The 26,082-nt window shown below is 36.9% G+C and overlaps 1 protein-coding gene across 1 annotated transcript in view; it reads left to right on the top strand.

Moving 5' to 3' along the window:
• LOC109059926 (alpha-1,3-mannosyl-glycoprotein 4-beta-N-acetylglucosaminyltransferase B-like) overlaps positions 1–26,082 on the top strand; it is a 122,642-nt gene that overhangs the window by 51,696 nt on the left and 44,864 nt on the right. The window contains exons 2-4 of the mRNA XM_042769687.1: positions 19,769–19,948; positions 21,499–21,642; positions 23,221–23,354. Of these exons, the coding sequence (XP_042625621.1) occupies positions 19,769–19,948; positions 21,499–21,642; positions 23,221–23,354 (458 nt within the window). The remainder of the gene's footprint in view (positions 1–19,768; positions 19,949–21,498; positions 21,643–23,220; positions 23,355–26,082) is intronic.

The following is a 26,082-nucleotide window of genomic DNA, read 5'->3' on the forward strand; positions in this document are numbered from 1 at the left end:
ATTTAGGCCTAAACTTAAACCATTAAAACATTAAATTAAAATATCTTTAACAAAAAAATAAACCTTTTCTAATTACTGCACTTGAAAGCAAATGTCAGATTTACAATTTTCTAGACTGATAATTATATATTAAGAAATATAACGATATACCTATACAAACATTCACTGTCTTATCTTATGTCTGCTGAAAACAGCTATGTTATGTTTATAGCTACACTGTGGCAAATAATGTAAGTGGCATTAAAATATGTAGAACTTCGAAAAAGGCCAGTAGTTGCATCCCTGAAAATGTAGTCAAGTCAAGTCACCTTTATCTATATAGTGATTTTAACAAAACAGATTGTCAAAGCACTTTACAGTACTAAACAGAAAATAGTGTCTCAATAATGCAAAATGACAATAGTAAACACTCAATTTTCAGTTCAGTTGATCAGTTCATCATTGAATTCAGTGATGTCATCATCCAGCCCAGTTCAATTTAAATAGTATCTGTGCAATCAAGTCAACGATATCACTGGATATTAAGTGTTCCCAATTAAGCAAGCCAGAGGCAACAGTGGCAAGGAACCAAAAACTCCATCGGTGACAGAATGGAGAAGAAAAAAACCTTGGGAGAAAACCAGGTTCAGTTCCCCTCTGATGTGACCATCTGATCTGGATACAGACTGGATCTGGTGGCTACGGTGACCCTGGAATAAGAAAGAATCAGACTGATATTAGCGTAGATGCCACTCTTCTAACGATGTAGCAAGTACATTGTGTGTTATTGGAAATGTTCCCAGTTCCGGTTGTCCTAATTAATGCAGCCTAAAAATCCATTAATGAATTTGAATATTAGAAATGTGTTAGAGTGTTTTGTGTAAGCCAGGTTAAAGAGATGGGTCTTTAATCTAGATTTAAATTGACAGAGTGTGTCTGCCTCCCGAACAATGTTAGGTAGGTTATTCCAGAGTTTTGGCGATAAATAGGAAAAGGATCTGCTCCCCACAGTTGATTTTGATATTCTAGGTATTATCAAATTGCCAGAGTTTTGAGAACACAGCGGAAGTGGAGGACAATAGTGCAATAAGAGCTTGTTCAAATACTGAGGTGCTAAACCACTTAGGGCTTTATAAGTAATAAGCAAAATTTTAAAATCTATAAATAGTTTAATAGGGAGCCAGTGCAGTGCTGCATTCTGGACTAGCTGGAGTTTGTTCATTAAGCGTACAGAACAGCCACCCAATAAAGCATTACAATAACCTAAACTTGAGGTCATGAACGCATGAATTAACATTTCTGCATTTGACATTGAGAGCATAGGTCATAATTTAGATGTATTTTTGAGATGGAAAAATGCAGTTTTACAAATGCTAGTGGCTTCTCTAAGGAAAGGTTGCTATCAAATAGCACACCTAGGTTCCTAACTGATGACGAAGAATTGACAGAGCAGCCATCGAGTCTTGAACAGTGTTATAGGTTATTACATATGGAGGTTTTAGGTCAGATAATTAACGCCTCTGTTTTTTCAGAATTTAGTAGTAAGAAATTACTTGTCATCCAGTTTTTTTTTTATATTGACTTTGCATTCCATTAGTTTTTCAAATTGGTATTCTTGCCAGGCCGCGGAGTTATATAGAGCTGAGTGTCATCAAGCTAACACCGTGTTTCCTGATGATATCTCCCAAGGGTAACATGTAAAGTGTGAAGAGTAACGGCCCTAGTACTGAGCCTTGAGGTACTCCATACTGTACTTGTGATCGATATGATGCCTCTTCATTCACTGCTACGAATTGAGGCAGTCAGATAAGTATGATTTTGAACCATGCTAACTGCAACTTCCATTAATGCCAACAAAGTTATCTATAGTCTATTTAAAAGAATGTTGTGGTCAGTAGTGTCGAATGCATCGCTAAGATCCAGGTCCAGAGCCACTAAATAGAGAGATACAACCCATGATCATGAGATAAACTTACCATTACATTTTACTGCTGGTATACACACCTTATGCTCTCCACATAACAATTTCACTGTATGTGACAAATAAAAATTCTCTTGAATCTTGAATCTTGATCAGATGATAAGAGCAGGTCATTTGTAACTCTAAGGTGAGCAGTCTCAGTACTATGATACGGTCTAAATCAGGGGTAGGCAGCGTTGGCCCTGGAGTGCCGATGTCCTGCAGAGTTTAGCTCCAACCCTAAAAAAACCTCACTTGTCTGTAGCCTTAGTAATCCTGAAGACCTTGATAAGCTTGTTCATGTGTGTTTGATTAGGGTTAGAGCTAAACTCTGCAGGACAGCGGCACTCCAGGACTGACGTTGCCTGCAGTGTAGAGAGTAACACTGACCCCTCCTCCTCCTGTTGGTGTGAGCAAGCGGTCAGTCACGTGTGTGTAGGATGGCCGAACTTAAGGCCCGGGTACACTTCACATAAAAACATATTTAGTTAAAATGGGTTTTCAAACTATTGGATGTCAGGGACACACATTCTTAAAAATAAAGGTTCCAAAAGGGGGCATTTTGTAGCGATGCAAGTAAACGAAACCAGTTTGGGTTCTCCAAAGAACTTTTCTGTGAACAGTTCTTAAAAATCAATTGGGTTTTATTAGTGTGAAAAATATTTGAATAATCTGAAGAACATATTTTGCTATAAAGAACCCTTTGTGCAATGGAAAGTTTCCATGGATGATTGGGTTCCTTGTGGAACTATTGATACCAATAAAGAACATTTATTTTTAAGAGTGCAAATTAGAATCCCCTTCCACACGACTCGCATCCCCAAAATAAAGGCATTTATTAAGGCTCATTTATGTTGTCATTTCACTAAAATATAATTCAAATATAATTTGTAAATATTCTTATTAATTAAAAAAAAATAAAAAATTCATTCAAATTTATTGTGTAGCACCTTTCACAATAAATATTTGTCCAAAGCAAGTTTATTTTTTATTTTATTATACAGTATATACATAGCTAGCTAGCTAGCTAGCTAGATAGATAGATAGATAGATAGATAGATAGATAGATAGATAGATTTTAATATACACTGCAAAAAGTTTTTATTTACAAAAGTATTATTTAATTAAATTTAATTAAATAGTATTATAGTAGTTATTTTACATTATATTGGTAAATTGAATTGAATTAATTAATTGAAATCAATGCATGCTTTGGTCATTTTCACACAACATGACTGTGAATGAGCACTGTCAGAAATGTATACTACTTTTTACTACTGTAATTGTTTTGAAGTCACCATAATGGTGATTGGTGATCCCATGTGTTTGGGCTCTTTGACCTTGCATATTCAAATTCAAATTTCTGATCTTGTCATGTCAGAAGAGTGACAGATTAAAGCATTTGTTAAAATGATGACAAGCTAGAATATGAAATAAGCTAACTGCCTGACTTTAAGTTAGTCAAGCTATTCTTATCATGCAGATAAGAAATCTGAAGATTTTATTTTAGCATTATTTAAGCATGAAGATTGATCAGTAACTTACTTTATATTCATAACTCTTTGTGGATGGATCTTTCACAATAGTGAAGCAATACTGAGATGCAGTACATCTTTGAAAGATAACATTCCCCAATACTACGACACCTACAAAAACTCTATTCATATATTAAAAAAATCTATTCATGCTGCATTGCATGCTGGGGTGCCTTCATAGTATGCACTGTAGAAACACAGTATGAGGCTGTTTGTGTCACAAGACAGTTCTGAGAGTGCAGTTACGAGACAAGAGAAGTCCCACTGTGAAAGTAATGCAATTATTAACCTGGAATTACTGTAATTTCACACTAATTTGTAACCGTGTAGATGAGATATAAAAAAACTCCCCAGCAACTGCATGTCCCTCCCAGTGAATCTCATCCATTTCCATCACTGTGTGTACTACATGCTTCAGCTGCTGAATTAAATCTACCGCAATATATTTTATTCTTTCAAAAGTAAAAAAAAAAAATCTTTATTTGAACTTTCAGGTAGGCCTATGTTTTTTTCTTTAGCAGTAGCCAAATCTATTGGAAAAAAATCCATTGTCATTTTCCCCATTAAAATGTTTGGTTAACTATTGTAACCCTCGCACTAAAACCCCTGCCCCAGTGTAGGATGTGGTTTGATCGTATACAGTCTTGAGTGCAGCCTTTCGTGTTTGTCTCTTTCATCCAATGATATATAACAGAATAAAACCTTACTCATGGATTTCCTCCACACTTTTATCTCTCTCTCTTTCTGTTTCTGCGCACTTGACAAAGTCTGCTGCTCTCTTGATAAAGCAAATCCATGTCCTGCTGTCAGAACATCATCTGTTGTACATCTCTTGGTTTTGTTCTCAGCTATGTTACTCGTGCACACACACACACACACACACACACACACACTTACACACATACGGTATAAATCCCTTGTATTAGCAGCTGAGTCAGTACTGATCTGCTCTGTTTGAGTGTTTCAAAGCTGTAAACGTGGAAGTATCTGACCTTACAGAACTGACTTAACCCATTATCAAAGAGCTGATGCCTCTCTCACTCTTTACTAATCTGATTTCCTTCTCTCCAGTGTCTTAGTTGAATGTATCAGTCAGTGAATGTCCAAATGTGCTAAAGAGATAACAGTGGCATTACACACCATTATACTGGCCCATCTCTGAGCCTTCGACTTTATTAAAACAGGTTCTAGAAGTTTGGCATTTTATTGATATCTGATAATTATTTGTATGTGATGGCTGATATTATAAATCTACTGTATGTTATTAATCTTTATAATACAGTATATAGCCCCGGTTTCACAGACAAGGCTTAAGCGTAATCCCAGACTAAAATCTTGAAACTAAAAGTTTGAGCTGTTTCAACTGAAAGAAACTTGCTCTGAATGATCTTAAAATATACCAGTGCCTTTATTTTGTCTCAAAATGCACACCAGTAAGGCACGTTTATAAAACGTGCACATTTATAAAAATTACTTAAATGTCCTAATTGAACTATGGCCTAAACCTGGTTTAGTCTAAGCCCTGTCTGTGAAACCAAGCCATAATGTGTTAATATGAGCTAGATTTATAATATCAGCTTACATCAAACTGTTTCAATATAAAAATACAAAAAATAGACAGAGAAATTGATTTATCAGTTATCGACAGACATCAGATATTTTATTTATTTGTATAAACAATCGGATATTTACTTATTTATGTCTGTTTTAGGATTTTGAGCATCATCTATCTCTTAATTAAAGAGTTAGTGAGAGATTATGGTAAAGAATCTCCTACAGAGCTTCTCATTTGTTGAAAAACAAGAGAAGATTTACTGTATAAATGTAATTATTAACACTTACAAACCAATCGTATTCATATCCATTGGTTATTACTCTCTCATCTCCATTCTCTATCCAGTTTTTCAGCATTGCAGAGGTCCCTCCTCTATAATATTGTAAGGAATTATTTATTAATTATACATTACACTTCTATAGGAAAATGTCAAAATGGAATATTTTTTAAAGGAATATTTATCGGAAATTCTTACTGTACATTATAATTTTTGTGAATATTTATTTTAGTTTTACATATTTCAGTTTTTCTAATTTTGAACAGAATAGGATAACTTTATAGTACTGGCCATTTATTGAAAATAAACTAAAAGTAAATACTAGCTTATTGATATTGTCAAGAAAATTTAACATCAATACTTCCATTGTTTTGGACATCAGTCCAAATTGACTGATTCCAATTATCTGACATGGTCACTGGTTTATTGTGTGTGTGTGTGTTTGGCTACGTTCACACTGCAGGGCTTAATGCTCAATTCCGATTTTTTTGAAAAAATTCGATTTTTTTGCAAGGCCGTTCACATTTCCAATTAAATGCGACCTTTTGTGATCTCCTGTGTGAACGTGAAATGACCCAGAAGTGACCCGCATGCGCAGAAGAGTACTTAACTGTCAACGACGTCACTCGTTGTTTGCGGAAGTAGCTTAACGTTAAACATGGATGTCAACAACAGTGTAGTCAACGCGGAGCTCTTTTTGCAATATTAATGTTATTTTCCCAACGGAGCCAGCACAATTACAATCTTCTCGTTTTTAAGAAGAAAATTAAAAAGAAGGAGAAGAACAAGGTTTTTGGCCATGGGTTTTTGCGGAGCAGTGTTAGCAACGTCGGTAACGCCAAATATTAATTAAATCTGTGACCTCGCTTCCCTTCCATTGACTGGTCTCAGCAGCGTCGTCCGCCATGGTTGTTGTTTAATCTTCTCGTTCCCGCTACTTCAACGCAGAATTATCACGTTTGTAGCGTATCAATGACGTACGGGTCGGATACATGTGGCCTGGCCGTTCAGACGGAGGTCGCATTTCAAAAGATCGGATACGTATCGGATTCAGGACACATACCCAAGTGGCCTGGGTCACATTTGAAAGATCGGATCTGTGTCGTTCAGACTGTCATGAAAAAAGATCAGATACAGGTCGCATAGGGGCAAAAAAATCGGAATTGGGTCGTTTCGGCCTGCAGTGTGAACGTAGCCTTTGTGTGTATTTATGTGCACATATACCGTATGTGTGTCTATGCACGCATATTTCTGTAAGAAATAAATATATTAGAATAAGTGGAATTGGATTTGTGGTAAAGCAAACTGATCTCAGATCACTTCTCCTGGGTAATGTCTCTCTAATGTTAACGGTAATCACCCGTCATTTGTGTGGTGAACGTCGTCATTGTTCAAAAGCTTCCCGGCAGTGCAGCTACAGGACACACACTCAAGACCTGCCTGGTGTCTCATTTTCCTCCTGTCTGTGTGGAGAGATGACTGTAATGGAACGACTGTATTGTCTGTGTGTGTGTGTGTGTGTGTGTGTGTGTGTGTGTGTGTGTGTGTGTGTGTGTGTGTGTGTGTGTGTGTGTGTGTGTGTGTGTGTGTGTGTGTGTGTGTGTGTGTGTGAGGCCATGAGTATGTGTGGAGTAGTGCTGAAATCTGTTATTTATCACTCAGTGGGCTGCGTGTATGTGTGAGGATGTGGGTGTGTGCATATGCACACAAATAGAAATTGAATTAAACCCCTGTAGTGCATGTAAATGATGCTCAAATTTTACACTTTGATATTATTCATATCCAATTTAAAGCAATTCTCTATGGTAACTTTTAAGAACAGGTGCTTTAGATGTCTCTCCACACTATACTTTCTCACACGCAAGCCTGTGAGACACGCTGGAAGTTCTTTCTGTTGCTGGTGTTTTAATAATGTGGCTGGAGTGTTGCTCAGAGTTTACAGCCTCATAATCAGCCTCACGAGATGAAACAATGAGCACGGCTCGTTAAAAGTGTGTGAGAGTGATTGTGTGTGTTTGTGTATGTGTGAAGAGCAGTTTAGACTGGATTTGAGAGTGATTTGATAGTGGTGCAATTTTAGTTGTTTACTAAGATGGATTAGAGCTGATGGCTTTATTACTACTTAGCTGTGTGTGTGTGTGTGTGTGTGTGTGTGTGTGTGTGGGTGTGTGTGTGTGTGTGTGTGTGGTGTGTGTGTGTGTTGTGTGTGTGCGCGTGGTGGCTGAATCGGTGTGTAATGATGTGTAAGGGAGTGTGTTTGTGGTGCATTATGAAGGTTTATTTTCATCTTTGGAGGAGATAATGTGGAGATGATTGTTCTGGCTGTATGCTGAATGTAATATGTTATGTTATTAGATGTGTTAGATCACTGTTTGAACACTCAAAGTTTATTGATGTCTTTTCACTAACCGAGTGTATGCACGTATAGTGTGTGTGCACATAGCTGTGTATAATAATGTCATTATTTGTTGAACAAATGTTTACGTATTGCTGTTTGTTGCCAGTTTTTTATAAATGCCTTGACTCCTGCGATCAAAATTGCTTGTATTTCTTCCTTTTTTATGTCCTTTGATATTTTAATCAGCTTAGCAGACTTCTTTTTATACAGTAATAATGGTAACAACTTCTATAATATGGTTTGTTAACATTATATAGTTGACTATATCACCTGACATCAACAAACAATGTAAAATACTCCCAAAGCATTTATTACTGGTTAATGTTCATTTCCGCAATTTCTAATAGTGAAATCAAAAGTTGGTATCTCTTTATATGATTTAATGGACCTGATCTAACCATGAACAAACATATGAACAGTTTCTATTTTAATAAAGTAATGTTATCAATAATTAATAAATATAACAAATGATTTGACTCATTGTTAGTTTTATCATAGTAACTAATGAACCTTGTTGTAAACATAAAGAACCAACCAGCCACAAGAGACTTAATTTTAAATGATTTTTATTTATTGAGTTTATTATGAGTTTATTGACCCTCTGCTTTATGTTGTTTATTAACAAAATGCTTGAGTAGTTTATGAGTGATTTATTATATGCTGTCACTGCTGTGATCACTTATCACTGTCCTCATCATGATATAACGACGTCCACACTATGTTTCATGCTGTCAGATCGATGCGTTGTCTCACTAAATATGTTTATTTCCTGAAGAATACCCACTGCTACATGACTGAATGTCATACTCTATATCATATTCACTACAACAAGCCAATGTCATATGGCATGTTAAGCCTGATCATTTGCATTTTATTTCCCTGTTTATTTCAAGGGCAATTTGCCAATTTTTATTTCGGTGTTTGACAACCTAAAGATACAAAGAGTAGCTTACCATGCTGAAATAAGCACATATGCTGTACTGTATGTGTTTTTTAATGACTGTGGTCTGGTGATATATCATTTTCACACACACACAAATGTATCATCCACTGTACTCATGCAGAAGGTACTGTAAGTGCACTCATTTGCATCTGACTCTGTGCTTGTTTTCCTCCTGCATTTAAACCACAGTGACCTCGTATAAACCGATACAGCAGCAGCACACAGATAAAAGAAATCAGGATTATTCAGTTTTTCCTTACACATCCGATTCATAAGATATTAGAGCTCCCTCTCTCTCGCTCTCTCTCTCTCCTCCTCTCTTCTCTCTCTCTTTCTCTGGTCTGTCTGTCATGTATAGTTTGATTTCATAAAGCAGACAGTGAAGACATGCATGACAAAGGCTGAAACCAAAGTGTCTTTTTTATATGTTAAAACCTCCAGCTGCTCTCTCTTGACTGTTGTGATGTCATGGAAAAATAGGCCATCTTGGCAAGTGGGCATCTTCAATATGCTATGTTCTGTTATGCCATGATTGTTATTGCCATGGTTTACCTGCATAAATTCTTTGTTCTTAAAATGGGTGTATCAAGAGTATTTAGAGGTGGATTATTAGTTGCTCTGTCATTAGCAACAAAGTCCTACATGTATCTGTAGGGTGACCACCTCCTGCAGTGTCATTCATTTCAGATTATGTCTTTATTATTATTTTTTCTACTGAAAGCACAATATTGAAATAAAAAAAACATGATAACAAAAATGTGATTGGCATTTAAAAAAAACAGATGTTATTTTTCTAGCTAGAGCAGTGCGTTTGTAAGAGGCTATTTTCTCCTGACTGGGACGGAGCAAAGGGAAATCAGTGTGGACTTCCACTCAACTGTTGTTAAATACAGCTAGTCCCCAGCCAGCACTCTGTCTTCCTTTAGACACATACTGGATAAGAGTTGTCCCTGCTCAAAGCTGCCAGAGCCAACAAAAAACACAAGTCCAAGAATGCACTGAATCTGGTAAAATGCATTTATGTTTTGCATGCATGGTCTAATAAAGAAACATAAACTAGTCACTGCTTAGGAAAATTAATTTTACTATGAAATGTGATTTTTACCTGCTAACCTGTTATCTCACTTCATTGTATATTAGGTAGACTGAATAGGTCCCCGTGGAGTAAATTACATTGTATCACTCATGTGATGCAGAGCATTAAAAAGTCTATTGATAATTTCCAAAGTATGTTATCGTCCAATCATCACTCAACATTTACATTACTACATTTACATCTCTCTCACGTGTCAAACAAAATGACATCAACTGTCCTGCAACCGAGCACAACCAAGCAGTCACTCTAATATCATGGCAATGGAGTGATGGCCACTATGAACTATAATACTTGGAGAACTGAGGGCCCTGGTATGGTCCTTACTGTAGTTTGGGGTCCAGTTCTCACTATTAACTAACTTTTCATAAATCATTAACTTTTTCCCAGCAAACTCCCTAATGGGCTGCTTATTAATAGGTAACAAATGCCTTGACTCCTGCGATCAGTATTGCTTGTATTTCTACCTTTTTATGTCTTTGATATTTAATCAGTTAGCAGACTCTTTTATACAGTAATAATGGTAACATTTCTATGATATGGTTTGTTAACATTATATAGTTGACTATATTACCTGACATCAACAAACAATGAAAAAATACTTCCAAAGTATTTATTAATGTTAATGTTCATTTCAGCATTTTCTAATAGTGAAATCAAAAGTTGTATCTCTTTATATTAGTTAATGGACCTGATCTAACATGAACAAACAATGAACAGTTCTATTTTTAATAAGTAATGTTATCAATAATTAATAAATATAACAAATGGATTGCTCATTGTTAGTTATCATATTAACTAATGAGACCTTGTTGTAAACATATAAAAGCAACCAGCCACAAGAGACTTAACTTTAAATGATTTTTATTTATTGAGTTTATTTATGAGTTTATTGACCCTCTGCTTTATGTTGTTATTAACAAAATGCTTGAGTAGTTTATGAGTGATTTATTATATGCTGTCACTGCTGTGATCACTTATCACTGTCTCATCATGATATAACGACGTCACACTATGTTTCATGCTGTCAGATCGATCGGTTGTCTCACTAAATAATGTATTCCTGAAGAATACCCACTGCTACATGACTGAATGTCATACTAATATCATATTCACTACAACAGCCAATGTCATATTGCATGTTAAGCCTGATCATTTGCATTTATTTCCTGTTTATTTCAAGGCAATTTGCCAATTTTTATTTCTGTGTTTGACAACCTAAAGATACAAAAGAGTAGCTTACCATGCTGAAATAAGCACACATGCTGTATGTATGTGTTTATGACTGTGGTCTGTGATATGATCATTTTCACACACACACACATGTATCATCCACTGTACTCATGCAGAAGGTACTGTAAGTGCACTCATTTGCATCTGACTCTGTGCTTGTTTTCCTCCTGCATTTAAACCACAGTGACCTTATAAACCGATACAGCAGCAGCACACAGATAAAGAAATCATGTTATTCAGTTTTTCCTTACACATCCGATTCATAAGATATTTAGAGCTCCCTCTCTCTCGCTCCATCCCTCTCTCTCTCTCTCTCTCTCTCTCTTTCTCTGGTCTGTCTGTCATGTAGAGTTTGATTTCATAAAGCAGACAGTGAAGACATGCATGACAAAGGCTGAATCGAAGTGTCTTTTTTATATGTTAAAAACTCCAGCTGCTCTCTCTTGACTGTTGTGATGTCATGGAAAAATAGCCATCTTGGCAGTGGCATCTTCAATATGCTATGTTCTGTTATGCCATGTTGTTATTGCCACGGTTACCTTGCATAAATTCTTTGTTCTTAAAAATGTATCGAGTATTTAGAGGTGGATTATTGGTTGCTCTGTCATTAGCAACAAAGTCCTACATGTATCATGTAGGGTGACCACCTTCCTGCAGTGTCATGCATTTCAGTTATGTCTTTATTATTATTTTTTCTACTGAAAGCACAATATTGAAATAAGAAAACATGATAACAAAAAAATGTGATTGGCATTTAAAAAAACAGATGTTATGTTCTAGCTAGAGCATTGCGTTTGTAGAGAGGCTATTTTCTCCTGACTGGACGGAGCAAAGGAATCAGTGTGGACTTCATCAAATGTTGTTAAATACAGCTAGGTCAGCCAGCACTCTGTCTTCCTTTAGACACATACTGGATAAGAGTGTCCTGCTCAAAGCTGCCAGAGCCAACAAAAACACAAGTCCAAGATGCACTGAATCTGGTAAAATGCATTTAATGTTTGCATGCATGGTCTAATAAAGAAACATAAACTAGTCACTGCTTAGGAAAATTAATTTTACTATGAAATGTGATTTTTACCTGCTAACCTGTTATTCACTTCATTGTATATAGTAGACTGAATAGGTCCCGTGGAGTAAATTACATTGTATCACTCTGTGATGCAGAGCCATTAAAAAAGTCTATTGATAATTTAAAGTATGTTATCGTCCAATCATCATCAACATTTACATTACTACATTTACATCTCTCTCACGTGTCAAACAAAATGACATCAACTGTCCTGCAACTGAGCAATAACCAAGCAGTCACCCTAGTATCATGGCCATGGAGTGATGGCCAATATGAACTATAATACTTGGAGAACTGAGGGCCTCAGAAGGGTCTCGTTGTAGTTTGGGGTCCAGTTCTCACTATTAACTAACTATAAACTACAACTTTTTTCCCAGCAAACTCCTAATTTGCTGCTTATTAATAGGTAACTGTTAAAGGGATAGTTCACCCAAAAATCCGGTAACGGTTCAAACTTTTTTAACATGGCTGACACTCCCTCATGGCTGACACTTCCGGTTGCTTCGGAACACAGTATAAGATATTTTAGATTTAGTCCGAGAGCTTTCTGTCTGTCCCTCCATTGAGAATGTATGTACGGTATACTGTCCACGGTCCAGAAAGGTAATAAAAACATCTTCAAAGTAGTCCATGTGACATCAGAGGGTCCGTTAGAATTTTTTGAAGCATCGAAAATACATTTTGGTCCAAAAATATCAAAAACTACGACTTTATTCAGCGTTGTCTTCTCTCCCGGGTCTGTTATGAGCGCGTTCACAGCACATCCGGTTCGCGAACGAATCACTCGATGTAACCGGATCTTCTTGAACCAGTTCACCAAATCGAACTGAATCATTTGAAACGGTTCGCGTCTACAATAAGCATTAATCCACAAATGACTTAAGCTGTTAAACTTTTTTAACATGGCTGACACTCCCTCTGAGTTCAAATAAATCAATATCCTGGAGTAATTCATTTACTCAAACAGTACACTGACTGAACTGATGACCGAGCCAAATAAACGAACGAAACATTGACTCGTTCTCTCGAGTCAAGAACCGGTTGCATCGGTTTTCGGATCACCGGTAGTGATGGAAGTTCTGCTCTTCTCCGCGAACCGGTTCTTTCGGACAGTTTGATTCAATAAACCGGTTGCCGAAAACGGTTCACCAGTTCACCAGTAATGACTTCATTGCCGATGATTGCCCTTGATTCAAGCCTTCGGTTTACCCGCGCTCATAACATTAGCACAGAATCAGTTCAGAATCAATCATCAAAAGAACCAGTCCGGTTCAGACGCGCTGTGTGTCAGTCTGAATCACGCATGCGCAGTATCATCAGCTCCTCGGTTCTCGAATCGGACTCGTCCGACAGAAACGGTTCTTGACTCGAGAACGAGTCAATGTTTCGTTCGTTATCTGGCTCGGTTCAGTCAGTGTACTGTGAGTAAATGAATTACTCCGGGATATTAATTCATATTGACTAAGAGGGAGTGTCAGCCATGTTAAAAAAGTTAACAGCTTAAGTCATTTGTGGATTAATGCTTATTGTTGACGCGAACCGTTTCAAACGATTCAGTTCGATTTGGTGAACTGGTTCAAGAAGATCCGGTTACATCAAGTGATACGTTCGCGAACCGGATGTGCTGTGAACGCGCTCACAACAGACCCGGGAGAGAAGTCAATGCTGAATAAAGTCGTAGTTCTTGATATTTTTGGACCAAAATGTATTTTCGATGCTTCAAAAAATTCTAACGGACCCTCTGATGTCACATGGACTACTTTGAAGATGTTTTTAATTACCTTTCTGGACGTGGACAGTATACCGTACATACATTTTCAATGGAGGAACAGAAATCTCTCTGACTAAATCTAAAATATCTTATACTGTGTTCCGAAGATGAACGGAGGTCTCACGGGTTTGGAACGACATGAGGGTGAGTCATTAATGACATAATTTTGATTTTTGGGTGAACTATCCCTTTAAGTTTAGGTAAAGGGCAGGGTTAGGGATGTAGAATATGGTCATGCAGAATAATGCATCAATATGTGCTTTATAACACCAATGTACTAGTAATATGCTTGCTAATAAGCAACTAGTAAATAGTGAATAGTGTTCCCTAATCTAAAGTGTTACTATCACAAGAATTAACATAATGGCAACACTAATGGACTGATGCCTGAAGAACAACTCCAAACCCTTCACTTGTCATGTTGCTTGCAAAAAATATATATATATATATATTTTGCCTAAATACACAATAAATGAGCATCCACAAAGAAAGAGGCAGAATTGTGGTAGTTACTGCATCTGCTGGACCCTGCCATCCACACAAACCTTGACCCTTTGGCATTGCCATGGAAACACATTATTACTGAGTTGATGAACTCACAAGAAACAAGAAATTATATTATATTTATACCTCACTGTAACGGTTATATCAACCACTCGCAATCCAGGAATAGTGTTCGAAAATACTTTAATAATCTAGGGAGAAAATAACAGAAGTCAATGCAAATCCACATGAAAAAATATATGTAAACGAGACCAGACAACGAACAAAGCAAAAACTCAGAGCAGAAACACACTGGGAAAATAATCGGAGAGAACAGAAACAGGTGTGTGGGACTAAGTAACAGATGAGGAAACTAACTAGGAAATTAGGCAGATGGGAACATAGTAAACACAGAACACTATAATCTTGACAGTCATTACAGTAGTTCCTCTGTTTGATGCCCTCGTTCAGGTGACGTTTAACAGAGACTCGCTTGCTGTCAGAACAAACCTTTATGCAAAATGGAAGTACTGTACCTGTGACTTTCTGTTGTTTACAGTAAGATCAGGATATAACCATGTATGTAAATGTATAACCATAAATGTAAATTTTGCACAAGGAAGACATGCATCAAATGCACAAAACAACATGTTGCCAGTGCACATGACAAAGCAAGCTATACACCATATGCTTCCAAGTTTGTTTGAAGCGCATAACTTAAAGCGTTCTCACTTTAAGCATAACTTTTGCTGTGCACTTTTCCTGCAGCAGCTCACTTTGTGTCCTCTGCTCTATCCTAGAAATGTTTTGTACATTATTCACTACTGTAAAGTAACGTGACTGGTGATGTTTACTAATGCACGGTGCACAGATTTGTTGTTGATTATTTTCATTATTGGTTGTTGCATCCCTAGTCAAAAAATTTTCAAAACTTGGTTTCTCCAGTTGAGTGCAAAGACAAGATTAAAGCCGTTTTTCTGTAACCCTAGCCTTTCTTGTTGATGAACTTGAACTGAATTGTTGTTTTTGTTGTTTGTGGTGGACTCGCCCCTGAGACCCTGGGAAAATGTCATTGCCTCTGTTTCTGTGTGCTGGATCTGAGCTGACCCGTTGGTGCCTGGATGACCTCTCCACTGACACTCAACCGCTGCAGCAGTGATTCAACAAGCCAAGGACTTTCTGTTTTCACCATTTACTCCCTTATTCTCTTTATGGACCTGTTAAAGATGCTGGTCATTCACATACAGAGTCAGAATTTCCGTATTGTCTGTATAAAGATAGATCATTTATAGGACCAGAGTGCCAGTACAAGAGGATTGTATTTAATACGTCATTGTTTCACTAAAACGAATGGAATGATCTGGTTTCAGGATCTGTATGGATTTTGCCCATAATGAAAAAGCCAGGCAGGAATCCAAGCCACTTTGCAAAATGAAAGCAAAGAGAGAAGGCCAAATAAAAGACAAAAATATACTCGATAAGATGGAAAGGGAGAGAGTCAAGGGGATTTCTGACAGAGATACTGCTCAACATGATACTGTCTAGACTACATTTACACACACACACACACACACACACACACACAAACACACACTTAGTTGAATACATCTAAATGCAGCATTATATACATACTGTACAGTAACCTAACCCTAATCCTAACAGAAAACCTAATGAGTTTTAACATTTTAGCATATTATTCCAGTCTTTAGTGTCACATGATCCTTCAGAAATCATTCTAATATGCTGATTTGCTGCTCAAGAAACATTTCTGATTATTATCAGTGTTAAAGTACCTCAAGTACAACTCAGAGGATGTAGAAATCTAGTTTCTTTTTCACTGTTGCATGGTGCTAACGCATGTTTTTCTATTAGATATGTCTCAGAAATGTTCAAGCCAACACAATTAAATGAGCTCAAGATATTAAGATAATTATAATGATCTAAATGAGATAATTAAGCATTTGGGAGATGAAAAGCAGTTTTAATTAGAAGACATTTCAGAGCAGTGGAATTATCACAGTTGGAGTATTTTTGTAAAGCCTTTCAAACGTTTTGGCATCATTGCTCAGGTATTTCTGTTTTTCAGTAATGAATTTCAGGATGAATTATTTTTGACCTGCCAAAGACTCAAGCAGAAGAGAGCGTCGAAATCTGTGAAGTAATTCATTAAGACACTTTGTGAGCTTTAGTGAACTACAGGCAACACTTTCTTTCACTCTTTAATGTCAATCCCTTTTCTTTTCCTCTCTTCTGCTATAAACCAGCACATTTCCGTGAAAGAAGGAAGTAAAGAAAATTATGTTAGAGTGAATCAAGGGCAACTCCATTAGAGTTTGATGGAAGTGTGAGTTTTGACCTCCGTTTGTCTGGAAACAGACACACATACACACACACACACACACACACACACACACACACACACACACACATCTAAAACAGCAGGTCGTCTCACTCCGCCAGGTGTCGTGATGGCCTCGAATATGCTGTTAAATCATCTTGACGATTAAACCAAGGATAAGCACCCTCACATTTTCACATTTCTCAACTGTATTTGTTCGCCCTTTTCAGCATCAGTGTGACAGCAAAGCTTGGCAAGATGTCACGGCTGTCTTAAGACTTCTCTTTTAATAAGATGAACGCAGCCACATGCACTGCAGTAGGGACAAACACACACTGTTGTGTGTCCAATTTACACAGAGACATGCTGAGCTTGATCAAAGTCCTTTTAAAGCATGTGTGAGTACACTTGGTAGTCTTCTTCACGCTAATACAGCTATTCCCAGACGAGTACATACAGTATGTATGAAAAAAAGGAACATTAATAAATTATATTTAGCATAAAGAGAATGTAGCCTGTTAAAAAATATGTTTTTTATTTATGTTGGTGAGGTTTTGTTTTGGGGGGGGGGGGGTTGTGTGTTGTTTTATTTTTATTTTTTTGTTTTTGTCAGATTTTGCTTTGCTTTTTTGTTTTGTGTAAATGTTCTTTTATTGTCAATTTTATGTGTTGTTTTATTTTGTTATTTTGTGTTTTGTTTTTGTTGTGTTTTTGTTGGATTTTGCTTTGCTGTTTTGTTTGTTTGTTTTGTGTCCGTCTTTGATCTTACAAAAGGCTTAATTTACTCTATGCAGTATATTTGATCCTTTACTCTGTCTGTTCCAATCCATCTGCACTCTGTTTGTCTATAGTAATAGATACTGTACGTGCTGTAATACATGTGTTTTAGTGTATATGCACACGCTCTTTATGTGAGTGTGTCTCTCTGCCTCCGTCTTTATGAGAGGCCACCAGCACTCAGCAGTAATCGAGTGTAGGGATCATAGTGAAGATGTCATCAGTACATCAGTAGATTATCTCACTCTACAGGGTATCATATATACCTCTCCTCCCCAATCTGAAGTGTGTATTGGATTGCACTTGTGTAGAGCAGTGTAATTTCAGATTGCACAAGGGCTTTGGACTCCGATAGCATGACGGAGTTTATGTGTGTATGTGGATTGTGCTCTGAGAGTGGGCATTTCTCCCAGAAAAAAGCCTGCCTGCTCAGGATTATCCTGTAAAGCATAAATCCTCATGATTCTTACGTTTCTAGAGTGTGTTTAGAGCAATGAAAGAAAAGAAACGAGCTCAGTCAGGTGAGAAAATTAGAAATCTTGCATACCAGCAGTAGTGTGTCTACACTACACAGGTGAAAGTGTGTAATTTTATTGATGTTAAAAACTACTTTCTCCTATCTCAGCTTAATACACAGAGACAACTGTAAGTAAGAAATGCATAGCCTGATTCCTACAGTATAAAACACTGTGACTCTGTGGAGCTGTCAAAACATCCTGACCAGCCCAACACGCTTGACACTTGATCGTACTAAAAGTTTTTGTGCTGTCAGATTCACATAAAAAACACTTAAGCATTACATTGATAACACTTTACAATAAGGTTCCATTTGTTCACTATATTCAGTTCAATTAACCAATAACCGATTGATGTTAGTGCTTAAGAGCATTTTCTAATAAAAATCATATCAAAATTCTTTTTGAAAAATATCTCTTTTGGAGAGCAGTTCATATGGGTATTCGAAAAAAACCTCTCTTTAAATGCTGCTTAGGAGTCGCTATCCGTTTGTCAAGTGCTGAAATGTCACCTTATAGAATGGCTCGTAACGCTCGTTTAATGAAATGTTAACCTAATGCTGCATTCCAGACAGCTCGAATATAATATAATATAATATAATATAATATAATATAATATAATATAATATAATATAATACGTATATTTGTAGAGACTTATTTGTAGAGCCCAAGATGGCCGCACATCAGTAACAGAAAGTTTTTGTTTTCTGCCCTTTTTAATTATTTCATTTCATAAATTCTAATTTAACTATAATCACATGAATAAAGCACTTGAATCAAGTTAAAGGTGTAATCTGCCGATTGTCCTGCAGGTGACTGCATAAATCTGTCTTCTTACGATGCACTTATGGCTTCACGATTACTCCAGAGCACTCGTAGATCCACGATGATTTTCAAGTGCTACTTAAGTTACGATGCTTTTGGGAAACAGACCATAATAATAAGATCAGTCGTACAATCGTTTTTACAAACTTCTTAGGCTTACGAAGCTTTTGGGAAACGCAGCCGAGGTCCATCAACTAGATACAACTTTTCATTTTAATAATGTGTTAGTAAATGCTGCAATCAACATTAACTAAGATTAATAAATGCTTTTTTTTAAATGAAGTATTTTTCCTTGTTAGTTCGTGTTAACTAATGTAGTTAAATAATGTTGGGAACCTTGGTAAAGTGTTACCATTACGTTTTTATAGATTAATTATCTGAAGGTGTGTCAACATGACATCTAAACAGATTAGTAGTTTTTATTTCTTTAAATGCTTTAAATACTTAGTGCACTTTGACATTTGAGCTGTATTTGAGGGATGAAAGAACAGATTTGTATTACTGACTGTCTCTATGTCTTGACCTCTGGGGTCCAGAACATTATGGAATGTTATGTCCCGAGACATGGAGAAAACAGGCAACCTCACTAAAACTCTTGTTTAAATGTCATGAATGACTGGCTGGTTACACGACACCACTTCTATTCTCTCCCTGTCTAAGAAAACCAGTGTTTAAATGTAAACGAGTGCAGTTTCAGCCCTTTAAAGGGCACAGAGAACAAGAAACAGAGACTCAAAATATCCTCTCATTTTTTACACTTGTCATCCCTTATTAACGTCTGAAAAACAACCCCATTAAATATATGCCTCAGAGGAACATGCTCATATTCTGTGTTAAATTATTGGCCTTTATTTATTGATGCATAACATAACAGTTCTTTTGACTGGATAATTGAATACTGTTAGAATTAATTATGAAGCAGGAAGTTGTTGAGAAAAAGCAAAAGCTACAGCTTTTCTTTAAAAGTGTGGCACTTAAAACCTCAGTGAGTGTTGTTCTCTCTCTTCTGTTTGTAGGTAATGTCGTAGACATTTACCAGAGAGAATTTCTGGCCCTGAAAGACCGTCTGCACTCCGCTGAGCAAGAGAACCTCAAACGCTCCAAAGAGCTCAACCTGGTGCTGGACGAAATCAAGCGAGCCATCGCTGAGAAACAAGCGCTGCGGGACATCAACCGCACCTGGAGCAGTCTGTCAGGTAAGACTAAACAATCCCGCAACAACAGAGGATGATTTTTATATCAACCAATCACTGTCCTTTGATTTTAGGGCTAGAATTAAAGGAGTAGTTCACCCATCAATGAAAATTTATTTTTCTGTGGAACATAAAAGGATGTGTTTTAAAGAAAATGAAATGAAAGTCATTGGGGTCCAAAACAACAAAAATATTTTGCGCAAAAAACAAAAACAAAAAAATCACAATTTTTATAATTCCACAGAAGTAAGTCTTACAGATTTATAAGTAAATGAGGACAGGATTTTCATTTTTGTGTAAACCATCTCGTTAAAGGGTACATTAAATGGCTTTCTTTGGATGAACACAAATTCATATTTAAAAAATAAAATCAATGTCTGTCATGTAATGGAAGCAAATATTGCATAACTTCAAAAAACCACACAAAGAGAACACAACGGTGTGTGAGAAAAATACTAATATTTGAAACTTCTTTACCTAAAACCATCGCTTACAGCCAACTATCAAACGTTTGACATAAACGACATCACATTGTGAAGCATGTGTGAGAAGTGGATTTAACTGATATATTTTGTGGATTCCATGCCTAAAATTGCTTTCATTTATTTGGGAGCTGTCTTCATTAGGGGCCAAGCATCAAAGGTGCGATGGCACCTATTGTATCCGTTGGCGTTATTATTCTTCTTCCGTTTCTTCCGCTCTTGAGTCTATAGCAGCCCATAGAACCGCTTGTGGGAAAGTTGTGAAATTTGGCACACTGATAGAGGACAGTCCCAACATTAACCATAGCAAGTTTGGAGTCTCTAACTCAAACTCTCTAGTGCCACCACTTGTCCAAATTTTCACTCATGTTTATGCTAATAACACAGAAGGAAAATTCAAAAATTACAACTTTGCAAGATTTAGTTTTTTCGCTATTTTTAATTGTTTGAAAAACCTACTTTTTCGAACTCATCCTAGATGGTTTGTCTGATTCTCACCAAAATTGGCTCAGATCATCTTCAGACCATGCTGGCAAAAAGTTATGGAATTCAAGTTGATTCATCAAACCTTTCTCGAATAACACGTGAACAAATTTGACGAAAAGCACACAAAAATGGACCTGAGGCTGTATCTCCTCAACTAAAATCATTCTAAAACAGCTTTAATTACTAATTTTTGCAGTTTATCTCAAGTAACATTACATGCTCCTGTCTGTTGTGCACCTCTACATTTCCAAACCCCAAAATTTCCTCATACAGCTATATTTCAGCTTGTTTTTGGTCTGATTTCTGATCTGTTATAGAGGATCACATCATGCCCAGCTGTCAGCTGTGTTTTAAAAATATTTTTTTACTTAGGAAGTCTTTTCATGAGGAATATCATTAAGCTGCTACTTCTATGAGCTATATAGTATAAATGTAAATGAATGGAGAATTTCCTTTAAGTGTATGACTGGTTCATGTGTATGCTACTCCAGTAAAGACAAAGGCTGATCCAAGAGCATGTGCAAACAGTTTAAATCAGCTGACTATTATAGTCACATATTTTTGTGTGCTTGTCATCTCATTCAGATGAGACCAAGCTGAAGTTGTGGAACGTGACCAGCAGTAAGAATGTTCTTCAGCTGCCCAGCATCTTCCACCATCTGCCACACCTGCTGGCCAAAGAGACCAGCCTCCAGCCGGCCGTGCACATCGGCCAGGGACGCACCGGAGGTCAGTATGAGAAAACAACCCTGTAATGAGTTCCTCTATGTGACGTTTGATATGCTTTGTTACCTACTCCCCCAGATTCTGTGGAAAATATGGGTTTAGTGCCTCTAGTGACCTGCAGCTGTCAGATGATTTCATGCAATATTGTTGAATCTCTGTATTCAACGTCTCAGAGGCAAATGTTTTTGAATGTGCAACTATCAGGATGTGGTTTATGACTAATGCTGACCACAAAGAAAACCCTGCAAACATCAGTATCTGCTGAGATGGCAGAGAGATATGTAATCTTACATATTCTTATTTCTATGTCTTATACAGTACGTCGTTAACAATAATGTTTGTGTTTGTTGGTTTATATCAGCTTTTATAGGTCTGTGAGCTAGTATTTAAATTGCTATTTAATTTTAATCAGTTGGTCAAAAGGTAGCACATATAAAAAAAGATGTGATGACAGACAGTGATGTTAGGACTATATCTAGAGTTTATCTATTCCTTTAACAGTTTAGGCTGCTAAATTAGTTATAGTTTAAAGTAGAATAAATACACACTGAACATTTCAAAGTTTGAACACCTATATTTCCTCTAGTGTTATATTTTTAACATTGAAAATTTTAGAAATTAGTGCTTTTTTCAGCAAGGACAAATTAGACAGCTCAGACTTTTACATTGTTCAATATACATTTCAAATACATGCTTTTTATTCATCAAAGAATCCTGAAAAAATATATATCAACATTTTCAACCAAGATAATAATCAGAAATGCTTCTTGAGCACCAAATCAGCATTTTGTTATGATTTCTGAAGGATCATGTGACACTGAAGTAATGATGCTGAAAATTCAGCTTTGATCACAGAAATAAATTACATTTTACTTTATATTCAAATGAAAAAAAAAATAATTGCAGTAATATTTTGCTGTATTTTTGCCAAAGTAAATGCTGATGATGGTGAGCATAAGATACTTTTTTCAGACCTCAAACTTTTTTAACATTATTTTACGTTGTGTGATTCCTCAGGCGTCTGTTATCTGCCTTGCATGATGATGTCATCATCCTGTAATACCCAATTTTAGTGACACCCTGATGTGCATTTATGTCCCTTTTGCGTGATTATAGAGACCTGGAAAAGCAGTTTGAAAAATATGCCCTCATAAAAGTAAAAAATGCAGCTGAAAATAAAAAAGTTAATTTCATTGTCTGGGTCTTTGCGACCTCATATCCGCCAAATGCTTATTATATCATCACGCTCAGAATGTATGGTCTTTCTGTCTCTGTCTGACTCAACTCTCTAATATTGCTCTTCATCTCCTGTCCCGGCTCTCTGCCCAGCTGTGTCCGGGTCTCTGGCCCGTCAGAGTTTACAGTTCTCTGGGGTGTTGTCCAACACAGCCTCAGCCCCCGGTGGGGAGGAGACGCTCACTGTCCCGCAGGATTGAGCTCTTAGAAATGCAAATGCATAGTCAGACAGGACTCTGCAGGCTGAAGTGTGTGTGTATGTGAATGATACAGTATGCTTTAGTGGCGATCTGTCAGAAGTTAATGCACACGGGGCTGATTAGTGACTGTCTCTCTGTCTCTCAGTGTCGATAGTGATGGGGGTGCCCAGTGTGAAGAGAGAGGTGCACTCCTACCTGACGGACACGCTGAGCTCACTGATGTCAGAATTGAGTCCGGCCGAGAAGGAGGACTGCGTGATTGTCGTCTTCATTGCCGAGGTAAGATCATAACAACAAGAATATGGAAAATGGATTCTTTTTTTTTTTCTTTTTTTTTTTTTTTTTTTTTATGAGGAACTAGCATTTTTCTTTGAGACCCAGAAATGTGGTCTGTGTGTGTTGTGTAGTCATGTATCATATGTGGGTTAGTCACATCTTGTTTTCTTGTGACTTAACCTGCTTTCTCTATTAAATCCAATAGTAATTATGAATATGAATATATATATAGCTCTAAAAGAAGCCAGAAGTGATTTTTGATTGACTATATTAGTGAGTCACTGAATTACACCTATTTGTTTACAATGCAGATTCATCCAGTATAAAAAAAATTATCTTTAAGAGTGAATCATTGAATCATTTACCGACCAGTTAGTTCGAAACACTGATTAACTCAGCAACAAAACGCCTCTGCTCTGTAAAAGTGACTTTGTGCTTCTTTGGGATGGCACAATCAAGCGACGTTCACTTGCAGAATGCAAGCTTCTAGATGGCATATAAGTCTGAAGTAATGAATTTAGGTAAAGGGGTGAAGAGCCAGTGGTGGCTTTGTAGGCAAACATCAATTTCTTGAATTTTTTAATGCGAGCAGCTATTGGTAGCCAGTGCAAATTGATAAACAGAGGTGTGACGTGCATTATTTTAGGTTCATTAAAAATTAATCTTGCTGCCGCATTCTGGATTAATTGTAAAGGTTTGATAGAACTGGCTGGAAGACCTGCAAAGAGAGCTTGAACAAGGAGTTGTGTTGCATGTTCCGAAAGAAAGGGCCTAAACTTCTTGATGTTGAATAAAGCAAATCTGGAACCACAAGCAGTTCTGGCTATGCAGAGTGTGGAAGTCTGCAGATTGAGGTTTATCTAGGTCAGGGGTCTCCAACCCTGCTCCTGGAGAGCTACTGTCCTGCAGATTTCAGCTCCAATCCCAATCAAACACACCTGAACCAGCTAATCAAGGTGTTCAGGGCTACTTGACAATTACAGACAGGTGTGTTGGAGCAGGGTTGGAACTGAAGTCTGCAGGATGGTAGCTCTCCAGGAGCAGGGTTGGAGATCCCTGATCTAGGTGGATGTTGAAGTCTCCAAGCATAACTAGGGGAGTACCGTCCTCAGGAAAGGTTGAGAGCAGCACATCTAATTCATCCAAAGTTACCTAGTGGTCCTGGGGGTCGATAAACAACTACAAAATGGATTTTAAGAGAGTAGTTAATAGTAACTGAATGAGATTCAAAGTAGCTGTTGATACCAAAAGATGGTAAAGGATTAAATGTTAAATATTAATTAGTATTAATGTTGTATGTTGTAATAATCAATGTCACACTTGCATTTGTGATGTTTTCCCAAATATTTCACAGCAATGATTACCATGCTGATATTTGGGAACAACAGTACTCTTGTTTGTGTGGTATTGCTTAAATAAAAACATATCATCTGATGTATTAGTTCCTCAACTAGCTTCAGTGTAACTAGGTACTTTTTGTTATTAGCTTGTTACTTAACTAAAGACTTTTCTAAACTAGTATTTTTACTGTAGTTTATTTAATTTAAGAGTTGTCTGTAACTTTTAGAAGCTACTGTACTGTTTACATGTCTGTTTCCCCAATGATTATAATGCTGGCTTGTGTAGCTGCTAGCAGCACTGACCCATAATAATACATCACTGCCCTGCTGTTCAGTCATTAGTGTCTGTACACAGCCCAATTAACACAAGTAGTGTCCCAAATGACTGACTATACACTGTGCACTTATACTATGCACTGTGTACTCTACTGTCTAGTGTATGAATCTGATAGCCCATCCCATATGATAAGTGGGCATATTTCAACACAGCTAATGAAAACACAGCAATATCCACTTTTTTCCTATGGCCCATTAAACACATTACAGTTCAGAGAGAGCAAACTGTTATATGAAATAATAATAACTGAATAATTATAATTAATAAAGAACTATAGTGATGAGAGTGCAGTTATATACATTTTATGCTAATATATTGTCTGATATTTTTGGATTTGGGGAAATGGACCCTTATCATTATAGGCAGTGTTTTATTAAGTTTTTATGAGAGAGCACTGAAAAAGATTTCTTGTAGATAACAGTATATTAACAGATGTATTATGATAAAGGCATCATCCTGTGTTTGACCACACTAAAATGATTATATCACAAGAATATTGTGCCCTTACATCCTGTACTCTGTTGAGAGTGTTTGAGCCGTAATGGATGGTTAATAGCGAGAATTGGACCTTAAAATAAAGTGTGACAGAACTTGACTATTAATAAAGCATGTTCTGTAAGTGAGTTATGTTAATAGAATAAAAGTACGGTATTCCTCGTTGTCACATTTCTTTGCTTACCACACACCTGCAACTTATTCAGATTCAAGCAGACCCATTTACATGTAGTTTGCATATACAATTTAAATGCATGCCAGTCAGTTTCACTGATATACAGCATGGTTCGGCTTTCAGTTTGTGCAAATGTGTTGACATAAAGTCAGACCACAGAGAAAGGTGTGCTTTGTTGATGTCTCACAGGAAATCCTAACTGTTTATTTGACTGAAAGAAACTAGTGGTATTTGTTCAGGTGGAGCTTAAAGTGTTTCCTTGGTTTCCGCTGTAAACAAAGCACTTATGAACACTGCAGCAGGTGGAGCTTAAAGCGTTTCCTTGGTTTCCGCTGTAAACAAAGCACTTATGAACACTGCAGCAGGTGGAGCTTAAAGCGTTTC

This window comes from Cyprinus carpio, chromosome A14, assembly GCF_018340385.1.
Source record: "Cyprinus carpio isolate SPL01 chromosome A14, ASM1834038v1, whole genome shotgun sequence".
Taxonomy (NCBI): domain Eukaryota; kingdom Metazoa; phylum Chordata; class Actinopteri; order Cypriniformes; family Cyprinidae; genus Cyprinus; species Cyprinus carpio.